This window comes from Triturus cristatus, chromosome 5_1 (assembly GCF_964204655.1).
Source record: "Triturus cristatus chromosome 5_1, aTriCri1.1, whole genome shotgun sequence".
NCBI lineage: Eukaryota > Metazoa > Chordata > Amphibia > Caudata > Salamandridae > Triturus > Triturus cristatus.
In genome coordinates, this window is record NC_140587.1 from 247,652,353 (window position 1) to 247,676,448 (window position 24,096).

Below are 24,096 nucleotides of genomic sequence, written 5' to 3' on the forward strand. Positions count from 1 at the left end.
AGCTCAGCCTGACAGGGACATTTTTGGCTTTTTCCGCAGTATCCAAAATCCTGGTTAGTGGACCGTCCATATCTAGCTGCTTATCTTTTCAGGTACACTGTGATCGATCAATAGCCTTCTTAAAGTCACTTACATGCTTGGCTAAAATTTAGCTGGGAGGTTAGGGAGACTTTACTTTCTAGTGTGGAGTGGGGGCATTTGGCTGAGAGTCAATTCCTGACATCCTTGTCTGAAGGTTTACGGAGACGGGATGCCACAGAGGAAGCCAGCTTACCTGCTGGTGCCCACTTTGAGGACTGCAAATGGTAGATGTCCTTTGGGTTCAGCATGTCAGAGTGGGAAATGGTGGATTTGGTCACTGATGCGAGACAAGTCCCCTTAGGAACTTGAGCTGGCGTACCATGGGGTGGGTCAAACCCTCTGAATTGAAGTCTCCTGGTGAATCGTCTGCCATGCCATAGCCCTCTTGGTGTAGGGGGAGTGAGGGATCTCCCAAGGTGTAATGAGCTGCATGGACCCCTGGATCCTCTTGTGGTTGGTCCACCGGAGGAGGAACATCTCTAGCCAGGAAGCCATTTTTAGCCTGTCAAAGGCATCATCAAGGGAGAGCTAGTCTCTGTTGATTTTAGTTTGTGCCTTTTTTTGCACATGGCTGTAAAGCCTCAGAGGTTCTATAGGCCCCAAAGGTCCTCCATAGTCTTCCCTCCAATTGAGTGATTCCGAGTTGGTGAAGGCCCATTGCATTATTTTCTTCTCCCGAGGCACCAACACATGAGCCACTGCTCTCTTGACTGAGGTATCCAGCGCCTTTGCTATTGTCTCATCTCACGGAATGAATGTTATCTCCTGCTCCACCTGGAGGAAAGAGCGGTCACCCCTTTGCCGAAGGCAAGCTTGGTAGCTAACAAGGCGTGGGTTGAGGCGGAACGGTATGCCCCGCAACATTCCTCCAGAGGAGGCAAGCGTAGGCCTATGGTTACATGATTTTTTGGGAGTCCCTTAGGGCTATGCTTGCGACCAAGAGGGGGACTCACTACCTTTGTGATTTCAGTGGGCTGGGCCTGGGGTGATTCGCAGTGACTTGCATTGAGGGGCGGTGCAGCCAGTAAACACACACCCCTAGTAGGGTGTTGAGCTCCAAACTACATGTGATAGTGTGATATAATTATGTTCTGGAACTGTTGAATGTTACACCTACTGCATATACAGAATAAGTTTGATTTGGATGGCTATTTTTGGGCCATATTTATTACAAGAGTAGGACTATAAAAGTAGAAATCTATGTCACAGACCAGGGTCGTGATATCTTAGACCTGTTGCACCAATGGATGTTAGACATGGTATTGCAATGAGGGAGAGAGGTGCAGGTCATTCTGGAGAGAGAAGATGAGTTGGGAGATATGTGTTGATGGATCGGTGAAAGTTGCAGATGCTGATCAACTCCGTCAGTGCAAAGCAGGGACATTTAGAAAACGTACTACAAGAATGATTGATGAGGAGTTTGAGGAATGAAAAGGTTTTGTACATACCATAAAATTAAAAGAGGGAGAGGTACCAGCTAAGCACAAGTTGAGAAAATGTGCAATGAGAAAGTAATCGAGCCAATAGAAAATTCACTTTGGATTCCACCTATTGTGGTTAGAAAAAAGAGGGGGGTCAAATGAACTTGTTGTGTGTGTGTATCTCAGAGGTATAAATAAGGTGGTATTGGTGGCTGGGCACCCTTTACCAAGAATTAAAGCTAAGATATCATCAGTGCACAGAGAACTTATTCCCCAAACTAGATTTTAGGTGGTTTATCAGAAAATTCCATTAGCGGAACTCATATTACTTTAAGATGTGTAACTTTTTTTAGAGTGTCTTTTGGAGTGGCATCAGCTGCCTCAGTATTACAAAAGAGTTTGTTTAATTTATTTAAAGGTAAGCAGGGGTTCTTATTTTTTCATGGTGATATTCTCATTTTCGGAAAGGACAGGTGGGAGGGAATATGATAGGGCGAGAGCTGAGTTGAAAATATTGATGCACAATGCTTTAAGGCTGAGGAAAGACCCATGTGTTTTTACAACAAAGCAAGTTGATTATTTGGGGCACATGTTGAAGCCTGACAGAGGTAGACCTAGGGACAGTTTAATAAAAGCAGCAGACATTGCACAAACCAAGGAGAAAAGAAAATGTAATCTCTTTTCTGAGTTTACCACACATTCAATGTGCAATTAATTCGCAAATGTGCTGATAAAGTGGAACCTTTATCAATATTACCCAAAAAGGAGTTTTTCAATGGAACGCGAAATAAGACCAGGCCTTCGAAAAAAAGTTGAGTAATGCACCTATTCTCAGCAGGCTGTTTAAACTGAGCGTTTGCATTACAGCAGATGCTAGTGACCAAAGAATTTGAGCAGTGGTCCCCCAGGATTGAGGCAATGGGGATGGTTTGCATTTAGAGTTCTCACAGAAGTAGGGACATTTATTCAGTGATTGGAATTGGTGTGTGCGGGCTGTGAATAGTTGTAATAACTATTTATATGGGAGAAGTTCATGCTTAGGGCTGATCATAAGCCCCTTTTATACATGTTAAGTTGTTCGAATCATTATTCTTCTAACGCAACAGCTTAGCACCACATTATCGAAATATAATATTGGAACTGAACTTGTATCAGGGAGTAAATAGAAGAGCCAACTCCATGTCTTCATAGCCTGTAGAGATTGAGTCAAGCAAAGGAGGAGATATGGAACAATAATTGGAATGCTCTTTTGCCAGTGTAACCGACCATTGTGAAGATAGTATTTTGAAAACTGTGTCAAGGAGCTGGAGGATAACATTTTATTGAATAATGTAAAACAGTTAATTATTTTAGGATAGTCTGGTGAGAGGAATGTGGCTAAAATTAGTTATAAACCTTCTCTTCAAGGGGACCAATTACTCAGGGCAGATAAACTAGTATCACCAAGAGCGATTAGAGGGAAGTTACTAAATGTAGTTCATAAGGTTCATCTGGGGATGGCTTATTGCAAACCGAAATTGAGAGAATTGTTTTGGGAGCCAGGAGGTAGCTGGCAAGATTCTGAGAGGTGTTTTTTCTCATGTCTGTGGGGACCAGAGGAAAAGTCATGTTTGGCCACAAAACAGGTAGATAACCTTTGCATCAGGAATAAAAGTGCAGGCAAACTCAAGATGGAATTGATTTTAAACAGTTGGCTCAATCCGGGGCACCAGTACCACTGTCTCTGGTGAACGGCTGGTGACGTCCACTACAGCGATTATCCATAGCCTGACAGAGTACTCCATTATGCATTCTTGAGAAGTCGCGAGGGTGGCTGTGTCAGGGGACCAAAGTATGGTCTAGTTGCCCAGACCCATCCCCTGTTTGGGTGCCAAAGGTATTTCCACTATTACCTCAGGCTGCCAGGTCGTTTTTGGGGAACTGGCTTCTCTATCTTGAGAGAGCAAGCAGGTTTGCTTGGTAAAGCACTGATAATACTGGGATCTGTGAGGGAGCTTTCTCCCTGTGCCCAAGCCAATTTCACTAGGTTATGAAACCTGGGACCTTAGGGGTGGTCAACCATGACCCTGGCAGTTTTTAAGAAATATGAGAATGTTGGGAGATTTTCTTGTATTAGTTGTATCAAATTATCACCTCGCTACTGTGCATATTGTAAATTAATATGAAAATGGTTTGCATAAAAAGTGTTTTACTTGATATGTCATTTTTTTAATGTCGAATAAATACAGCCGGAGATGGAATATATACTCTAACGCAGAAAAGGCAGTGAGACTTGGATCATTTTTGCAGGACTAGCATTGTATGATGTCTTGGGGGGTGCCGTTTGACTAGCTCAATATTGTCCCCCTACCTGTGCACCTAGTTGGCAGTTTTTGCGATTCAACAGTTGCCCTAAAAACAATAGGTATTAACTTCTGGACCCAATTATCTATCTGTGAGGGAAGGTATTTTTCTTGAAACTCGCAGTCCACGCACCGTACACCTTTCCCTTTCGACTGTACATTTTATGTGAGCACTATCAGTAACTGTCCTAGTGATAAGCTTTTTTTGTATTTGCTGCAGAGGTTGCTTCCAGTACAATATCCGAGATCATTGGGAAGAGAGTTCAGCTAAAGGGCCTTATAGGAAAGCGAGCGGCAAAGTGCCCCTATTGTGACTTTTATTTTGTGAAGAATGGATCAGATCTCCAGCGTCACATCTGGGCCCATGAAGGTAACATCATATGCTCCCAATCCTGTTTTTCATGAAGTATTTGAACTCTCCTATTGAGCAGATATGTGAACAAAATGGTACCGTTTTCCATCCTACACCTTTTAATAAGTGCTGACAGAGATTCTAGAAACACACCATTTCAGGAAGTAATTTTTATGCCACAAGTTCAGCTGTGAACAGGTGGAAGCCCTCAACCATCGTCCTGACTTCCACCTGAGCACTGAGAGGTGGTGAGAATGGTGAAGTGTGCTATAAATATGCAGTTTTTCCTCATTCGTGGCTCCTTCGTCACCAAGGGATCTGAAGGGATGTCTCCTCACAAAGGAGGTACTTAAAAGCTAAAATTAATGAAATCACTTGCTTGTGTAGTTTTTTTCACTTACACCTATTTACATAAACAAAGATGGTCGGAGGTTATTTGAGCTTCCTTTCACAAGGGCAGTTGACTTGGCAGTTTGGGTCACACTGCGATTTTTGTCCCCTGCCTGTCTGCAGTGGTACCGTGAGTAAAACAATGGACTGTGAATGCGCCTTGGAGTAATCAATCACCAATGTTAGGGTTCACTTAATTTATTTTATCAATTAACTCAGTGTCATATTTTGTAGGCTGTTATATGTCATTTAAGGCATGTCTTGCTATCACAAGCAAGGCATACTCATGGAGGAGTCTACATCTGCCTTCCTTTTCACCATGATATGTGTCTGGCTTTCGGTCAAGGAGTGAATACAACTGCTCCCCACTTGTCAGTTTATATTTGCTCAGTCCCCACACATGCGCTTATATTCGCTCACAGCCTCTAGAGCATGCACCGCTGACATCACTGGAGAGATTTCTCAGACTCCTCATTGATACCAATTCAGTCTGAATACTAATTAGACGTACTCTCTGCAGTGACCAACTGCACATCACAATACATGTATTTTGTGTACTAATGATTAATAAAGCTCATCATTTCTCAGATAACTGAAATAAAAAGATGAATAATACGTGATTCACAAATAAACACATTTTTTTTACATCGAAGAAGAAGTAATTAAATATGTTTAACATGCAACAAATGTAATTAAAGTGGTGCCAGTTCAGATGGATGAAGTCTCGCATTCCCCCAAGGTTGTCACATTTGCCCCATTGATGTAATCATCCTCATACCCCCTCATGTCTCTCGTCATACCAGTTGGCCTCTACCTTTCTCCCAACAATACCCAGATCACCCTCAAAGTGACCAGTATCTCACTGGTACTTCTCCAGCTTTGACAAAGACCAACCTGGAATAAAAATGTTTGTTAAGGCTTAAATTAGACTTCGCAAGCGCCACCAGTTGGCCCCAAACCATTTCTGCACTCACTACCCTAGTTGCCCCATACCCATCTTCTCTGATGTTCCCATCTCAGTGGCATCCCATGCAAAGAAAATCAAGGGAATCCCTCTGGGCTGAGATCTCCGTACGACCACCAAGATCAGAACAATAACAAAGAGTCTTCTTGCAACTCAGACTTTTCAGGAAAACCAGACCCTATACTAGCCCTGCTCTACAAGAGGGAGCACATTCCTGTGTGCTTGGCAACTTCATTCACTGCTGTCCCGATGCCTCCCAACACCCTGCCTCCACAGACTTCAGCCACAGTGCGCAAAAAGAAATGAATGCCTGCCACCTGGCCATTCTCTGTTTGGTTAGAGCCTATTTTAGTACTGACTCAGATGCTGCCCATAGAGCTGACTATGATGCTCTGCTTGGAGCAATTGAAATTGTAAGAAGTTATCTTTGCTGAGGTAAGCCCAATTTTAATGATGCACCCTTGGCATAGCACCTCTGTAGGGCTGATAGATTTGACAAGATGGAGGACATTTTCAGCTCTGAATCTGAAGCCCTCACAAAGGGTTATCAGAGGCTGATGACCTTCTTTCCAAATATAATACTGATGCTAGCTTATATCTAGACTTACAAAATGTTAGTGACTTGAATACTTCACTAGAATTGAATATCCTTTATCTCTCTGCTCGCTCATCAGAAGAAGTTTCATATTTCACATCAGTATTTAGTAAAGCAGCTTATGCCTTTGAATTTACTTTGCCCTCTTCAGAGGCAAAATCTAACATTCCAACAGAGATCTTGCAACTCTCAGTGACATCCTGTTGATTCCTGTCATGGCTGCGTGGAAGAAGCCCTTATCATGTACTGTGGTCGATAGATAGCAAGTGCCATAGGTCTTCGTCAGGTGATTCCCACTTCTTGATCTCACACCTGCCACTGGAAATTCTTGTTCAAATGTCCTCCTTGAAGCAGAGCATGAATGCCTTTCCCATGACAACTCCCACTAAAGAGTCAAAGAAACTTGACTCTATGCCATCTTCTTCCTGGGTTGGTATGTTCGTGCCTCATAGAAATTGGCAAGATTTACAGTGACCAGCTTACCAGAACACATGAAAAAGCCTTTTTTATTCTTTGTCAACTATGGTTTTGGTTTATCCAAGAAGATCTTGAAGGGTGCCCTGGACTATGCAGACACCGTTCCTTGATCTATGGGTTCAGTTTTCATGCTGCATTTGCCTATTTGCATATATTCAGCTGAATTTGCTGGCAATGTTAAACCATGCTCATGGATATGTCCTTTGAAGGTGAGCAGCTGTTCAGAGAGAAATCCAATTCTTCCTCCGTGTTCATCTAAAACAGTAGGGCCACAACTTGCACACTGGATCTAGACTTCATAATGCGACAGTTTCACCACCAGTGTGGGAAGATTGGTGGCTAGTCCAGTGTGGAACAACAGATGCAACCTTTTCAGCCTATCAGGACAGGCGTGGCTGTAGGGGACCACACCAGCAGCATCAGATTAAGTCTCCACCATCCTCTGCCCACCATACTGCTGTGAAACCACTCTGACTTCCTCTTCCCACCACATCATCTTCCTGTGGTGGGCAGGAGTCTCTTGCTGATCTGCAAGGGCAATGCCCTACCCTCTAGTCGCTCCCTGGCCCTACCTCTTGACTACCCTTCTTCCTCCAGAACGTTCTGTAAGGCACACATCTTAATTCTGGAGATGGAAATCCTTGACCTGTTAAACAAATGGGCCATATCGGTGGTGTCTTTGGAAGAAAAGTGCATATGATTATATTGCCTTTACTGTTTGGTCCTCAGGATGGACAGAGGTCTTAGACTCATCCTGGATATTCACCTTCTTAACGTGTTCATTCGACAGGAAAAGTGCAAATATGTTCCCTGAACCAAGTCATACTGACCCTGAGTAAGAGACACTGGTTGACATCCTTTCATATTAGGGACACATCTTTTCCATTTCCCAATTCTTGCTGCCTGCAGGTGATTCCTTGTGGTTGTGGTGAAATTACAGCACTATTCACAATTCTATTGTTTGTATTAACCTCCGCTATCTTTGCAAAACTGCTGGCGGATGTGTCAACTTCACTACATCGATCAGGAGTCTGTGTGTTTCTGTGGTTGGACCACTGGCTACTGAAAGCAGAGTCACTCTCGTTGAACACCTTCAGGCTTCAATTACTTTCTTAGATGATTATGGCGTGATCATCAATGCCCAAAAATCTCAGGTCTCAACTACACAGAGGCTCACCTTCACGATATCTTTACTGAATGCAACACATTTACACTTCTTTCCTGCTCCTCAGAGAAGCACAGTTTATCAGGAGTTGACTATGAGATTTTTGACTTCCTCATTCTACAATTTTTGCGTCTGCTTGGCCTCAAAGCCTCATGCATCCAGTTGGTGCTGCATGCTAGATGGCTAATAATGTCCCTACAATGGTGTCTGAGATCACAATGACACCAGCATCAGAAGAGTCTAACAGCCCACGCACAATTACCCATTCTTTTCATCCAGATCTGCACTGGTGGATGGATTACTCCAACCTTTTGGTGTGTTGACCTTTCAGCCTTCAGCAGGCTCAGGGTGCTGTGGTCACAGACACCTCCTTGGTGAGCTATGGTTTCCATCCAAGCAGTATAACAGCGCAGGACCTTTGATCCCCATTAGAGCAGGTTTTGCACATAAATGTGCTACAGCTGCAAGCAGTCCACCTTGCCATTAAGGCATTTCTCTCTTCCATCTCTGGGAGCAACATTAAAATTCTGTCAGCTGACACCACCAATGTCCATGATATCAATAGGGCATTGTGGACCCTATGTTTTGAGGTGATTCGCTTGTGGAAGTAAGCACAGCATTGGAGAATCTTCCTGATAGTGACTCACTTGGCAGGTGCTCTCATTATGAAGGTGGATTCAGTCAATCACTTCTTGCTGAAGTGCCACAGGTGGGAGTTACAGCCCATAATGATGGAGGTGATCTTCTACTGATGGGGGTTTTATTCATGGATCTCGTCACCAAGGCCCAAAAGAGGAAGTATCCTCAGTTTTGTTCCGAACACTTCTCTTTGAATGGTACTCTTGGTGATGCACTGAAGTTCTATTGGTCTCAGGGCCTACTATACTTGTTTTTGTCAATCCTGCTTCTGTCAAATGTCCTGAAGAAGGTGACAGAAGATCTGTATAGCTGATTCACAGCCTATAGTGTACGAGGAGGATCTTGTGTTATCTGTTGGCATATGGCCGCCCTTTTCCCGCCCATGTATAGCACATCAGCTCTTGCAATAGGATGTTCCAGTCCTTCAACTGTAGCCCCTAGCACTGTGGTTGCATCTGTAGATATTGAGACATGCCAGTTGGAGTCCTTTTGCCTTCCTAATGAAGTCATAGATGCCATATGCTTAGTCAAAATGCTCGCTACCATAACCATCTATGCAGAAACTCTTTTAAATCTAGCCTTCCAACATGCAAATAGTTTAGTTCCTTTCACAGCAGGGTCTAAGAGTGGTTAAAGTTACGTTCAACCTGGCGGCTGTGTCTGCCTTCATGTACCTGTCTGATCAATCACTAATAGAATGTTGTCTAAAAGTTTGCTTTACTTATTTCCTTGCCCTCCCCCACTGGAATTTGAACCAATTTTAATTTTCTTGATGGCATCTGTAAGATCAGCTTCTTACAAGAAGTAGAGTGGCACAGCAGAAGTAGCTGAATTCCAAAGTAGGTTTATTGCAGTCTAGAAGTAACAACCCCATCCAGCATCAACACCCTGCAACGGCCAACTGACCAGTTGCTTACATTCTACCCCACATCAACATGTTCCACAGGTTCCATGTTCCAATTCTGGTATCCTAGGAATAGTAAGTTAGGTGCAGTTCTCAGACAAGAACACTACATCATTTCCCCCCTTAACAGCAAACAAAGTAAACAAACGGAGATCATAAAAACTTTAGGAAGGGGTTATGTACAAGGGAACGGTATAGAACTTACACATAATCATGGAGTCTGGCAGGGCGCTGAACGAGCCTGCGAGGTCTGATATTACTGTGTGATGGAGCCACCTCAGATTCCACCAACCCTTCTGTGAGTTGACACTTTGCAATAGGATGTTCCAGTCCTTCAACTATAGCCCCTAGCACTGTGGTTGCATCTGTAGCTATTGAGACATGCCAGTTGGAGTCCTTTTGCCTTCCTAATGAAGTCATAGATGCCATATGCTTAGTCAAAAAGCTCGCTACCATAACCATCTGTGCAGAAACTCTTTTAAATCTAGCCTTCCAACATGCAAATAGTTTAGTTCCTTTCACAGCAGGGTCTAAGAGTGGTTAAAGTTACTTCAATATGGCGGCTGTGTCTGCCTTCATGTACCTGTCTGATCAATCACTAATGGAATGTTGTCTAAAAGTTTGCTTTACTTATTTCCTTGCCCTCTCCACTGGAATTTGAACCAATTTTAATTTTCTTGAAGGCATCTGTAAGATCAGCTTCTTACAAGAAGTAGAGAGGCACAGCAGAAGTAGATGAATTCCAAAGTAGGTTTATTGCAGTCTAGAAGTAACGACCCCATCCAGCATTAACACCCTGCAACAGCCACCTGACCAGGTGCAGTTCTAATACAAGAACAATACAGCATCCCAGTTTGAGCTGTTACACAATTGCCCGGTTTTACTTCTCAGGCTTGTGCGTGGCAATAACTTCACCTCGAGAGGTCATTTAACTTTTTGCCCTACCAGTTTTTACACCTTTCAAAGTTATCTTCCAGACTATGTTGGTTCTTTGCACCTGCCCTTACTTTTTACCCAAGATGGCTTCCAAGTTTAATATGGCTCAGTCTATTACACTCTAAATCACAAGAGGTAGTGAAGAGCTAAATATTTATAGAGGTCCTAAACCTGTGGTCCTCTCAGAAATAGTTAACAAGGTTGGAGGAGTTGCTCGAAGTCCAGGAGGTCACAAAAGGGTGGGACCCCGTGGCTGTAACTGCTGTCGTGAGGAGACCTGAATCTCAGATCCTGGTGCCCACACACACCTGTTAGGGTGTCATGCTTCATTATTGGGTGCTCCTCGTCTGGCCGGTGCTGCAATGCCTATGGGCCTGGGGCTCTATGTGGAAGATCTTATGATCGCGTAATGCCATAAAGGTGAATGCATATGGGAGGGTTCTGTGAAAAAGTGCTAAGTTTATTGTGAGAGGTATCTAAAATAGTCTCTGTTAACCTTCGAACAATTTTATGATGAAAAGGATAACATGACTGGGTAAAAGCAATGGTGCTATTGTGAGGTCACAATGTTGCAAGATAGCGGTTAACTAGGTGAGGTCAACATGTTTTGTGCCTAGAGAGCCCAGAGGTCGGGCGGCACTTAGTCGGTGCCTATGGAGCAACTAGGTTGGTGCAGCTTCTCCAACATTTAGTGTCTATCCCTTACTGGAAGGGAGGTCCCTTGTCCCTACGAGGGCGCATAGTCACTATACTCTTTTTGGTCCTGACGTATCCATGGGAGGAATTGCAGCAGCCGCCTCATGTCGTCCCCTGGCATTGCTGGAGATCTGTTGCCAGAGAAATGTTTTTTGGACCAGCCTGAAGCCTGGAAGATAATTCATAAGGTGTAAATGCACATGAAAAATATGTATCCACCAGAAATACTGTTACCACAGCTAAGTAACTTTTTCGCTAGGGCTGTTTCCTGAACCCTGAGGTATATTTGGAATAATAGATTACTATGTTATGAGGCATATGTCTAAACAAGTCAATTCACGTTTTTGTTTTGTTTCTGTAAAAAGAATTTTCCTTTTGTGGATCCAGAGGTCTTTGGAGGCTGTCCACAAATGGTGCCTAACGTCACGAACTGTAGCATCCACTAATGTCTTGACCACTCTTGGATGCAGAGATCAGACAAGCTATTGTAAGGTGGCAACAGAGACACATGTGCATTTCCATCCGATATTGAATTAAAAAAATGATGGTGGGTTGTACTGAGCAATGATGTGTGTGACCCGACATCTCGCAATAATTTCAGTCCTATGAGACTTAACAGTCATTTTGGGTGTGATCCAGTCTATTAAGCCTCACCTAACCAGTGAGGAGCACTTGTCGTTCCAGCCTTTGGAGGAAATCAGAGATCTCTTGATTCCAGCTCACCTTTAGTTGATGTGGCTCAGCGTCCTCAGTAGTGGCTTCCATGCTTCCTCTGTCCAATTAATTCCTTGATACACCATTCAAATGCTGATCTGGAAAAGAAGATAAGAGGCACCTGATTAGCATTGTGAAAGTCTCTTGGGAGCAAAACTGGGGCAGTAGAGGATTCGCTCTGGTTGCAAACATATCTAAACCAGGATGGCCGCAACAGGCACAAATCTGAGAAAACACCCTCACTGATTAGGTAAATTTCTTGTTGAGCTGGTCCGCAGGCCTATTCTCCCTCCCCAGAAGATAAACTGCTTTCAAACTCAGGAGATTGGATACTGCCCATACACCTGTCTCCCGGGCAAGGCAATATAGGGAATGAACCATCCCCTCTGGTCCCCCATCACCACCTAATTGTCCGATTGAATGCAAACATGATGGTGAAGAATCTGGGGAAAAACCAGAGGTGTTGCTTTGACAGTAGCCAACTCCCTCCAATTGAAAGATGACTGGGCTTCCTGATGAGACCACCTGCACTGAGCCGTGGAAGATCCCAGAACTGCTCCCCATCCCAACGTGCTGACATCTGGTGTTATGGTTACTGGGAGGACTGTTTCAATTGATTAACTTTTCGGCCAGAGATTCCGGTCTGACCTACCATTGAAGATTCCCACAAATCTGAGGTGTGATTGAAATGAGAGTCTCGTAAGTTTGGGGAAGAGTATTCCAGTGGGCAAACACATAATGTACCACGGTACAGGTGATGACGACTCGAAGGAACAATGGCTAGGGATAACGCCATTTCCCCTTGACTGGGTAACCACAGTGTTACTGAGGGTGTAACTACAAGTCCTGTAAATGAAGCACCAGCCTCTCGATTTCGCCTGGAGAAAGAAACACCCCCCCCCCCCCTGTCCATATCAAAGAGGGCTCCGATGAACTGAAGCCGCTGAGCTGGCTGAAGATGGGACATCTCTGCATTGATTAGAAAACCATAATTCTGAAGAAGACTGCGTACCTCCTGAATATCTTGTTGCGCCTTAGAGAAAGATGGAGAACTGATTAGCCAGTGATCAAGATATGGATATACTTGTATACCACAAGAATGCAATATACCCACCAAAGGAGCCAAGATCGTGGTAAAAACTCTTGGCGCTGATGCTAATCCAAATGGAAGGACTTGGAATTGAAAATGCTAATGATCTACAGCAGATCATAGAAACCTTTGGTGAGCTTGAAAAATTGGGAGATGTTGGTAAACGTTCTCCAGGTCTAAGGACATAATAAAATCCCCTTGTCTCAGCAATGGAAAAATACTTTGCAATGGTGTCATTTTGAAGGATTGGTACTCCAGATACATGTTAAAGGTTTTCAAGATCAGAATTTGTTGAAATTCTCCTGTTAACTTTTGTACTGGAACCAGACGTGAGTAGTAACCTTTGGCCTGTTTTTGGAGTGGTACAGGCCGAATAGCATTCGTTCCCAAAAGGACTTGAATCCCATCCAAGAAAGCATGACGTTGGTTCAGATCTCTGGGAAGGGGTGTTGGTTGGAAATGTTGTGGTGGAGGACTTGCAAACTCCAAGTGATAGCCCTCTGAAACCATTTTCAGTGCCCACTTGTCTGACACAGTCTGACTCCAAAGCTCTTTGAAGATGAAAATACGACCTACCCACTGGTCCCTGGCTGTGGTTGTCATGCCTTTGAAGGGTGGGATTAAGGGCTTCTGGATTCTGTGAACTGTACTTATTGATATGTGGGCCCCCCCCCCCCCCGGACACGACCCCTTACCACAAAATGGCTGTTATCCTCCTTTCCCAGATGCCCCAGGAAAAGCTCTTTTGTAACCAAATCCCCTGCAAAAGCATTTAACTGAAGCCATCAATTTCGTGTATTCCAAAGTCTTTTTAATTAGACACTCAAACTGTTGACCAAAGAGAGAACAATAATCAAATGGCATCTTCATCAGAATTTATTTCTGGGGTGCCTCTGCTCTCTAGTTCCGCATCCACAGATGACAGCGGGCTAAAACAGCTGTCTCAAATGCTGCTGCTGATGCACAGAGATTATTAAAGGATAGATCAAACATACATCACCATCATGCTTAAAAGGATGGAGAAATCTACCCCTCCAACATCTTCTTTACTAATTGGTGAACGTTTTTGAGAAGAAACTGCACGGTATGTAGTATAAGTGTTTACTCTGAGCGAACATTTGGGAGCAGCATAGGATCGCTTGATGGCCTGCTCCACTCTCTTATCTACAGATTCTGGAGAAGGTGCATCTTCAGCAACTATATAACCCTGTGAAGATAAACCAGCCATGAGGTTGTCAACTTGAACCAATGCTGGAAATTCTTTAGTAAACTTATCAACTGGGTAGTGTTTGGCCAACAACCGGGGGAAAGAGGATTTACCCACATGCCTCTATTCATGGTTTAACACTCACCTGATGGCAGCATGCATGGGTAGCAACTCCGGCTCAGGGTGCATATATTGAGGCAAAAAGTCCTATGCCTACCACTGAGACAGAAATGGGGAGACAAATGTTTTCTCTCAAATGCTGCGACAGTTCAGAGAGTTCTAGACCCTGAATGAATCTGCCCCACTTATCCTCATCACCATCCTCTTCTCTATTAGGATTAGCCGAGTCTTTGAAATAAGGTTGTTTAGCAGGAAAAAGTCATTTTCTAGCCCTAAGAGCAGCTTCCACCCCCTGTTCAATAATCAGCTGGTTATTAGTCATTGCAGAAGGGGCAGATGAGGGGTTCAAATCTCCTCTGTTGCTTCTTCCTTGGCTCATGACACGAGGAAACGAGCACTGCAGTGCTCAGGAAACCAACTGAATACGTCCTGGATTTCAGCCTGTTTCTAGCTAACCCATAATGGTGCTGGAGTTCCCCCGGGGCCACCATATTGAATTGGGCTAAAAGAGGCTTAAATAGCCCCAAAGATGAAAACCATGCTAGGTGCGATATGCTTGCCGATAGATAAATCGGCCCTGTGAGAAAGGGCCTCTTTTGCATCGTTAGCCCCCGACTTTCTGACTGGTTTAGATGTGGTTTCAAATGTAGTGCACAGGGTCCCTGCCACCCAGATGCCCTGTGCCAGTGCTTGTTCCCTAAAACAAACTCCCAATTGATATTTCTGCCTCCTGTAAGTTCTTAGTAAATGGTACCCTAGGTACCTAGGGCCTGGAAGCTGAAGAGGGTCCCTTGGTACCCCCCTCAATGGGACCATGCCACTGCCCTTGCAGCATGCATGCCCCTGTGGGAGAAAATCATAAGGTTGACATGGCACCCTGCTTGGATGCCATGCCAGCTAGCACTGCCTGGCCGCTTAGGTAAGTCACCCCTCTAGCAGGCCTCACAGCCCTAAGGCAGGGTACACTATATTGCAGGCGAGGGCCTATCTGCATGAGCAGATATGCCCCTACAATATTGGGCATCGTTTCCTGATATTGTAAGTGCAAGTGGAGCCATAGAAAGTACATGGGCTGGGAAATCAACAACTCGAGTTCCACAGCATCGTGATGGCTTCACTGAATACAGGCTCCTGGTTTGCACCCCCATCTTTGGCGGGAAAACAGACAGGAAAATTCAAAAGGATAGTTCTGCCAACCCCACCTCTAAAGTAGGGGGAAGCAATATGGAGCACACTTTTCAGTCCCCGCCATCTTGCAGAGGGGGGGACCCCTCCTATCAGGACTAGGCCTATGTTCCCTCCCAGAGTAGGGTGGCATACTAGAGGGTGTAGTCACCTCAGGTAAGGTGCCCATTGGCTCTACCTGCTACTCCACAAAAACTCCTCCTAAATGTATTATTTTGGTGGCTCCCACAGACCTGGCCCTCAGATCTGCGTCGACCTAAGAAGAAAGAAGACACCTTGCAGCCAAAGCCAGAAGACAACAACTGTCTTGGCCCCAGCCCTACCGGCATGTCTCCTTCTCTGAGGATCCTGTGACCTGTCTTGCCACAGCAACCTCCAAAACCCCTGAGAGGACTGTGGCCTTCATTAAAAACTTCAGTCTCCAGAGGGCAACGGACCTGTCCAGAAGAAACCGAATCAAAAGACTCCGGATCCAGGTGGATCCGCGTCCCCATCCCTCTCTGCATCTGATTCCCATGGCCCGAGTCTGAGTGACTCACCTGTGCAGTAAAGTCTCCCCAGTGATCCTGAACTCGTGTCCAGCGTTAGCTGGCCTCTCCTGCCCTCCACGACGTGCCTGCAGTGTGAATCCAGAAGCTCCCCCCGACCGCAACCAGCTCCGGTAAGAAGATTCCAACGTCCAAAGGCACCTCTGCACCGGAAGCCCCTGGGCCTTGGTGAGAAGAACAGACCCCTCAACTCCCTACATCTCACCTTACTTCTGCTGTATCTGGTCTTCCTCCTGCAACCTCCGATGCCACACCTGCAGCCTCTTTACGGTCAAGAAAACCCCCATGAAAAAGCATTGGGTGCTCAACGCTGAATTTGCTCCCTGCACCCGGCCACCCCTGTGCCGCTGGTGGTGTATGTTTGGGTCTGCTTTGTGCCCCCCCCGTGCTTAACCCCAAAGTTTGGCCCCTGCAACCGATCTATTACTTGCAAGCAGTGTGGTTTCAGGCACCCCCTGTCTCTATTGGAAAGTATTAGATCAAACAACGATTTTGACCTTTTACCCGGCTGCCCCTGTGCCTCTGGTGGTGCTGTTTTGGTACTTGCCTGACCCCTGGCCCTTGTTGACTTTTGGCTCCGAAGACTGAATTTGAAAGTTCAATACTCACCTGGTTAACTGCAATATTGTTTTCCCCATAGGGTAACATTCGACAGTGTGAAAACATTTCTAAGTGTCAATTTTTGAAAGTGAAAATTATTTTTAATTAAACATGTACTTTCCTTATTACAAAGACATGGGTCTTGAAATAAAGTACAAAGTATAATTTTATAAAATTGGTCTGGATTTCCTTGAGTCATGGGTTCATTATTGATCATGTGTGTACAATAAATGTCTTGCACTCCTCAGTGTTCGGCCTAAGGCTGCTCGCCCACACTACCACTAATAGAGCACTTTGGGTTTTGAATTCAGCCCTGTACACTTTTGGGGAACCCCTGAACTCTGTCCACGGTATTACCACCTAGTGGCAATATCATATTCTGTTGCAGGGATTCTGCCCAAGAACAGAACTATGTGTAGGATTATGGTACCTTGGTGCGTAGGGACTGAGTCATCCTACCAACTTAGTACACATGGGCCCAGGACCGACTAGCTATAGTGTCTCTCTTGCACTCCTACTCACTCACAGAGAAACAAGTGATTAGACACCCCAGAACACAACACTCCCGAATCTCTCAGGACTCGCGGTTGCAAGACACACCCTTTCGCTCGCACTCTTGTACCTGTCCACAATAGGATCTGACAGAGACACGAAACAGTTTAAAATATTTATTTTAACTAACGTGCTCTAACATACAGGATACGTGCCACAACAAGCAGTAAAATGCATAATACAAATACAGTCAGCATAGCAGCTAGTCCATAAATCATGAAGGGAGATGTCATCATGAAAAGACAATAGTACCTGACCTCCCTCCCCTTGCTAAGAAGCAGTATTATTATATATTAGAAGATCTCTGGGTTTTGTCTGCAGACCTCATAACTTAGCCTATAGACAGTAATTCTACATCATAGGTGCTGTCTCTCTCTTCTCCCTGGAAAGGTCCCTCTCCAAGTGTGCGCCCCTTGCGCCTGTATCCCTATGAGACCACGGTTTCCAAACAACAGCTGCATTGGTATGTTTTGTCTAGGGGCTAGGGCCGGACCAGAACAGAATAACAAGGGGCATAGTTTATTTACCTTGCTTACAATGTTCAGACTAAATCCCAGGAACTGGCAGAGAATGCACACAGCAGACAGTTCTCATGTCAAAAGTACGAACAAAGTCTTTGCAAAAATAAAGCCATGTAGTAATGTGCGCAAAGCCGCGTAATGTCTGCAGAGCTCATGCTAACTTAGTGAAGACGACAATGTCCCCATGGGCCACGTGATAGTTAAGAGCCAGTTTCCTACAGGCCCATAATCCTAAAAAGGATTTAAGTCCCAGAATGGCCTCAGAGCACCTGGGAAAACCTCACTACTTGGGTAAATACCTCTGAATGCCATTATGTGCTCAAGAAAACAAGCCCGCTAAAGCAGGGTTTAAAATCATAGCAATTATCCAACAAACACAGTCATGCCTGCTAGGGTGAAGCAACCGTAGGACACATAAATAATACATAATTAGCGCTGCTAAAGCAAAACACTTTTATAGGAGGCAATAAAAGGAACAATGAATCTTACCTGAACAGCTTGGGTGCCTCAGGCCACCGAAAGAAAAATATATCATAATCAAGTGGAGGGAAAGAGAAGCTGAGGCCCATCCGGCTTCCAATGGTTAAGTTACAAATCAAGGGGGGGGGGAGATAGGAGAATGGACCACTTGTCCTGTGTTACCAGAGTCTTGTCGGTTGTGTCTGTCATAAAAAGACCCTCATACATTTACACAGGTCGAGGGCGGTATATTTACATTCTCCGCCATTTGTGTACTGTTTCAGCATCATCATTGGGTCATTTTATTGTAAAATGCTGACCTCCGCCTGGAGGAAGACCTACTGGTACTGACAGTAGTGGTCAGAGATAAATGTGAATATGTGCTCGTGATAAGGTGAAAAAATTAAGTTAAAATCCCTATGTCACTTACAACCTCAATAATTTATTAGGAGGCAGTGAATGGGAAATTAAAAAGGTATTGTGCGTTTAAAATGACTTACTTATCATAGGCACTTTTTATTGGTCAACATGTTTCAGCCCTCTGTGCATTCTGGGGGCTTTCGTCAGGACCGAACTTAGGTATGTAGAATCAATTGGTTCTACATGGAATGGTATACTCACCACTCAAAATTACATGGTCAGATCAGTTGTATCTGTGCCTTATGAGCGCTAATAGTAACGCTTCATGGAGTCACCAGCGGGCTTGTGAAGATTGCTTCAGTTGTTTCACTGTGCTGCGCATGTGCTGCCTCTCGTTCCGGTGCTTCGAGTGACCATCGGAGCACCGGAACGAGAGGCAGCACATGCGCAGCACAGTGAAACAACTGAAGCAATCTTCACAAGCCCGCTGGTGACTCCATGAAGCGTTACTATTAGCGCTCATAAGGCACAGATACAACTGATCTGACCATGTAATTTTGAGTGGTGAGTATACCATTCCATGTAGAACCAATTGATTCTACATACCTAAGTTCGGTCCTGACGAAAGCCCCCAGAATGCACAGAGGGCTGAAACATGTTGACCAATAAAAAGTGCCTATGATAAGTAACTCATTTTAAACGCACAATACCTTTTTAATTTCCCATTCACTGCCTCCTAATAAATTGAGGTTGTAAGTGACATAGGGATTTTAACTTAATTTTTTCACCTTATCACGAGCACATATTCACATTTATCTCTGACCACTACTGTCAGTACCAGTAGGTCTTCCTCCAGGCGGAGGTCAGCATTTTACAATAAAATGACCCAATGATGATGCTGAAACAGTACACAAATGGCGGAGAATGTAAATATACCGCCCTCGACCTGTGTAAATGTATGAGGGTCTTTTTATGACAGACACAACCGACAAGACAATGGTAACACAGGACAAGTGGTCCATTCTCCCATCTCCCCCACTGAAAGAAAGAAACAGGGTGCAATGTCCTTACTCCTCCCCTTTTCTACTGCCACTAAGGAATGGCGGCCATGTTGGGAGGATTTTTTTTTGTATGTCCGCTAGGCAACAAGTTCTGCAGGACGGAGATAGAATCTCGCAGGTAAGGACTGTAGCGGGGAAGACGGACGAGAAAGTATTTGTCTTTATCTCAGCGGCTATGATCAGCATTGCTGGATCTCCTTGGATGAGAAAAGTCCAGGGACTACTTTCTGGTGGTCACTGCTTGTTCGTGGAGTACTAACTGGTGGGGCCTTCTGACTAATGTAGTGGGCTTTTAGAACTGAGGTCCGGCTAATAGGCTTGCTACTGACTAATTGGGGATACTGGCAAAATGATGACTACTAAGCTACAGGATGAGAGGTCTACTGGCAAGTTAGAGTTTGTTTGCTAATGTGGGGCACTAAATTCGACAAGATGTGGATACACTTCTGACCTATGGAGGGACTACTGGCTAATGGAGAGATGACTTTATCATTGGTGGGACTATTGGCTGATGCAAGCTCATTGGTTAGTGAATACCTTACTGGCTAAAGAGGGAGTTCTGGATGATTAGGATCACAACAATCAACCACGGCAGAATGTGGGTGACCTGGATGAATATTTGTGTATTGATTGCACAACTCTTTGCAGTTGTTCCCCTGAAACGTATCCTGTTTTGATAAAAGCATGTATCGGAGGTGGTTAAAATGGTTTAACTCTTGCTTTGGAGATGTCTTTGGGTTGACCGCCTAACCCGCTTGTTCGTTTTGTATATGTTAAACATTTATAAGAACTGTCTTAAATTGCAGATTTTTTAGATTTTTCTTGCTTAGTGTATCAAAACAGAGTATACTTAAAGAAAGGTGTAGAAAGGGGAGAATTTTGCGTACTCCACAAAACCTTTCTGCACAAAAGAACATACTATGTAGTTTTGAAGCAGTCAGTTTTTCTCTTAAAACTGTAATTTTGAGAAATAAAGCTGGACTCAAATGCGTAAGTTAAATACATCGCATTGATATTTCGTTGTACCCCATTGTGCGTGTTCCCTATATGGCCCCTGATAGCACGAGCGGGGCAGGGGTTGGGCATAGGGTTTAGGAGTGGTAGGTCACATGAAGGCTGATGAACATCGTTCATCGCAGCTAGGGTCACAACTCATTATACCCACACCGCCTTTTTCAGTGTCCTATTTATGCACTGTCTAATATAATATAACTTTTAAAAACTGAGAATAGAGAGGACCGAGCCTGTGGTGAGTGAAATTAGATTGAGTCGGTGGTCAGCTGAGCGATGGCAGATTTTCCTGCTTGTTCGATACATAACTAGAAGGCAGCAATATGCATTCATTTGCAGAAATGAATTGTGCTGAAGGAAGAGGGGAAACGCTATGTACTTATTACAGAGAGCAAACGATAGTATCGGAATCAGAAACCAGACCGCCACAGCAGAGCAGGACGGGACGAGTAAAACGCCGCCGCTGCTGTCAAACGGTTGTAGTTACTGGCCACACAGCCGTGCACTGCCCTCGCACGTCACCGCAGAGCCGTGGAGCCACTGAGCGAAATCGCCGAGGGACCCACCGCTAGTGTCCGCGGAAGTCTGGGCCCCCCTGCTGCCTGCCCGACCGCCTTGCCTTGTCTGTGCCTGAGCCTGAGCGAGTTGCTCAGTTGCACCGCGAGCTGGGGAGGAGCAGAATGCAGGTGTGTGTGCAGCGCTAAGAAAGCCTATACCTTTTCGATACAGTGTCAGTGACAGTGACTGTGATTGGACACCCCCTTTGGTACCCAGGCTGCGTGCGGGCATAAGCGTTGTAATAGCGCTGCTCCGCCTGTGCTCCAGTTCTGCTCCCTGACGGCCCCCTTGTTTTAGCCCATGAGGTCACAGAGGGAGTAGACGGGCTTCGGAGCATACGGGTGCTGGGCCGCTAGACTGACATTCTTAGGCCTGGGCTGGAGCCGGGGCCTAAACTGGGGGTTCTCGGCAAAGAAAGTTGAAGATTTGAAGAACATCACTCTCAATAACCACAGGACAGATACATGGAATTAAAACTAAAATTAAATCTACAATTACAAACGCACCTAACGTTAACGTCAATACCATGAGATCGGGTAAAGTACGAACTGTGGGTTCAACATCAAAACGCGCTAAAAGATTGCAGCAACCTACTGTGCTAAAAAATGTAAAAACCAACGCACCCGGTCAGTCCCAGTCCCTTATATCCCCAATTGCGTGGATGTTTGAGAAGTCTGGCAAAATACCGGATTAATTTCAATTCTTGAAGGATCCTGCGGGAAGCATTTGGACAATGAGCTCTGAAACAAATATTGAGAGACTCCAGACTCCTATGAAACCTACCAATATTAATATCGATTCTCTAAACCCTACGGAAACCACGAAACAAAATGAAAAAGTGGAGCTACTAGAACAAAACTGGAATTACAATAAATCTAAAAAAAAAAATCTAGATACCGGAGAGACTGGTGAACGGCTGCAATGGATAGCACAGGAAGAACCTCCAAAAGAGATGCTAAATTGTAGCCTAACACTGAAGAAGGAAAATAAACCCCTGGATCTAATTCGGAAGATAGCCCACTTAATAACCCTTTCTCGCAATCCACGGCAGGAAGCCAGGAAAATTGCCAGGATAGGATTGAACACGCAATTCAAAGGATCCCCTTGGATGTGAAAGTTGAGATAAAGAAAAACTTGGTTCTAACTGCTGAAGAAACGGAAACACTCCCCAAACACCATGGGGAGTATCATCCGAGTGACAATTACATCAACACTCCTAAGGAAACAAAAAAAGAAACCACTATGCAAGGGGCAAAAACAGAGGGACTGCAGGGATTCAACAAACTCGTCATAAAAACGCCTGAAAACCCTATCAACGCTGATAATGACCGGGAGGAAATTTTAGATCTAAATAGATCAGAGCAAAACAAAACGCAAACTCCCCAAGCAACTCAAATAGGACTAAAACAACAGGAGATAATGAAACCCTGGGATATTTTCTACCAAACGTCGACTCTTACGTTAGAAGCTCTTCATTATCAATCGAATAAAATGGACATACAGATTGTCCTCCTAAAAATGATGGCTACGAATGTAGCGGGAATTGATAACAAACTGGCTCAATTAAATGATCTTATAATCAGGGCACAAAGGAAAAATGAAACAAGTACTTCTGATTCTATCTACGTACCAATCATGGATAAATTATCAGCCCTACCAGCAGTTCTAACTACCATAATAGAAGACACAAAAAGAGAGATTCGATCTAGTATGGTCAATCCGGTAATAATCTCTAAAAGCACAGAGGGAACGCAAGAAATAACAGCTGAGATTGGATCTGACATCCTCATAGACAAAGATCCACATAAGTTAGTAAACCAACTCTGTGATAAAATCAACTTACAGACACAGCATGCTAACGATTTAATGCACAAAGAGTATATGTGCGAGGCTTTAATTAAAGTGGATAAAACGGATTCAAATCAGAGTGATGGTTTTACGAAGATGTCAAAACGTCAAAAGAAAAAACTCCGCAAAGCACGGAAAAATGAGAAAACAAAGTTGAGTAATATAAACAACAAAGTTGATGAGGGAGCGTTACCTACTACAGAAAACAAAAATAACATGAAAGAAAATGTCAACTCCTTCCCTATTTTTGAAAAAAAAGCATCAAAAGGCCAAAATATAACAAAACTTGAAACAACAAAAATTGAAAAAAAAGCATCCATATGTCAATAGGGGAGGACAAAGTAATATTGGAAATGCAACAGCAGAATGGGAAACAAAAACATCCGCAAATAATATCAAACGGGGAGGTTAACCAAAGGAGGGATGAAAAAGAACCTTTCACAAACAATTCGGATAAAAGAAGTGGAATCAAATCAAGTGACACCACGGATGTAATGATTCCTCATCACAAGCTGTGCTACGAGGAAGACCCAAATAAAGAAAGGGCCCCCATAGTACGGAGGGTAGAAAATAGCCCTGAAATACCTCATGAGTGGGTCAATCTGCATATCAAAAGCATGGATGGGAGTAAAACAATCAGCTTGCGAACGAATCAAATAGAGCAAAAGGACCAAACTAGACAACACAACCCAAAAAAAGCTGAGAAACTTATATTTACATTTGAAAAACCAACTATGAACTGGTGGTCACATAAGAAAAACTGAAATGAGGAAACAAGAACTAATGAACAGCAACCAACAGTGAGTTTCTTAATCCTGAGATCTACAGGCAAAGGTAAGTATATAGAAAACAGGAACAGAGACAGTTCAATTGGATTTCCATCAACTGCCAAGAGAGGCCAGTGTCATCACTTGGTCATCCTTAGGTCTTGTTACTACTCCTCTAAGCCTAGAGGCAGACGTAGCAGCCAAGATTAGAAAGAAGGTAGTAGAATGCAAGTCAGAAAGAGAAATCGACCAAAATTGGCCATATGTATTTCATGTGATGGAAAATAACTGTGTACAAGATTGCAGTGCAAGTGAGAATTAAAAAGGGAGTTGGGAGGGAGAACATTTTTTTTAATAGGTACCTCTCTGCCAATCCAGTTAAAAAGTGTTTAGCGGCAACTTTTAACCAATAGGTTGCATTACAGAAGGGTCGACTAGTTTCAGCCAGAAGGGATTATGTTCCCGGCTTTCTTCAGGACCAGATCATAATAGCTACTGCAAAATTAGTGATAAAAAAAGGGAAGTATGACAAG

At 44.2% G+C, this 24,096-nt stretch overlaps 1 protein-coding gene across 4 annotated transcripts in view; it reads left to right on the top strand.

Moving 5' to 3' along the window:
- Positions 1-24,096, top strand: part of ZFAT (zinc finger and AT-hook domain containing) — a 1,096,910-nt gene that overhangs the window by 665,656 nt on the left and 407,158 nt on the right. For all 4 annotated transcript variants that reach the window (XM_085604879.1, XM_085604878.1, XM_085604880.1 and 1 more), the window contains one exon: positions 4,065-4,214. In XM_085604879.1, coding sequence (XP_085461005.1) covers positions 4,065-4,214 — 150 coding nt within the window. The remainder of the gene's footprint in view (positions 1-4,064; positions 4,215-24,096) is intronic.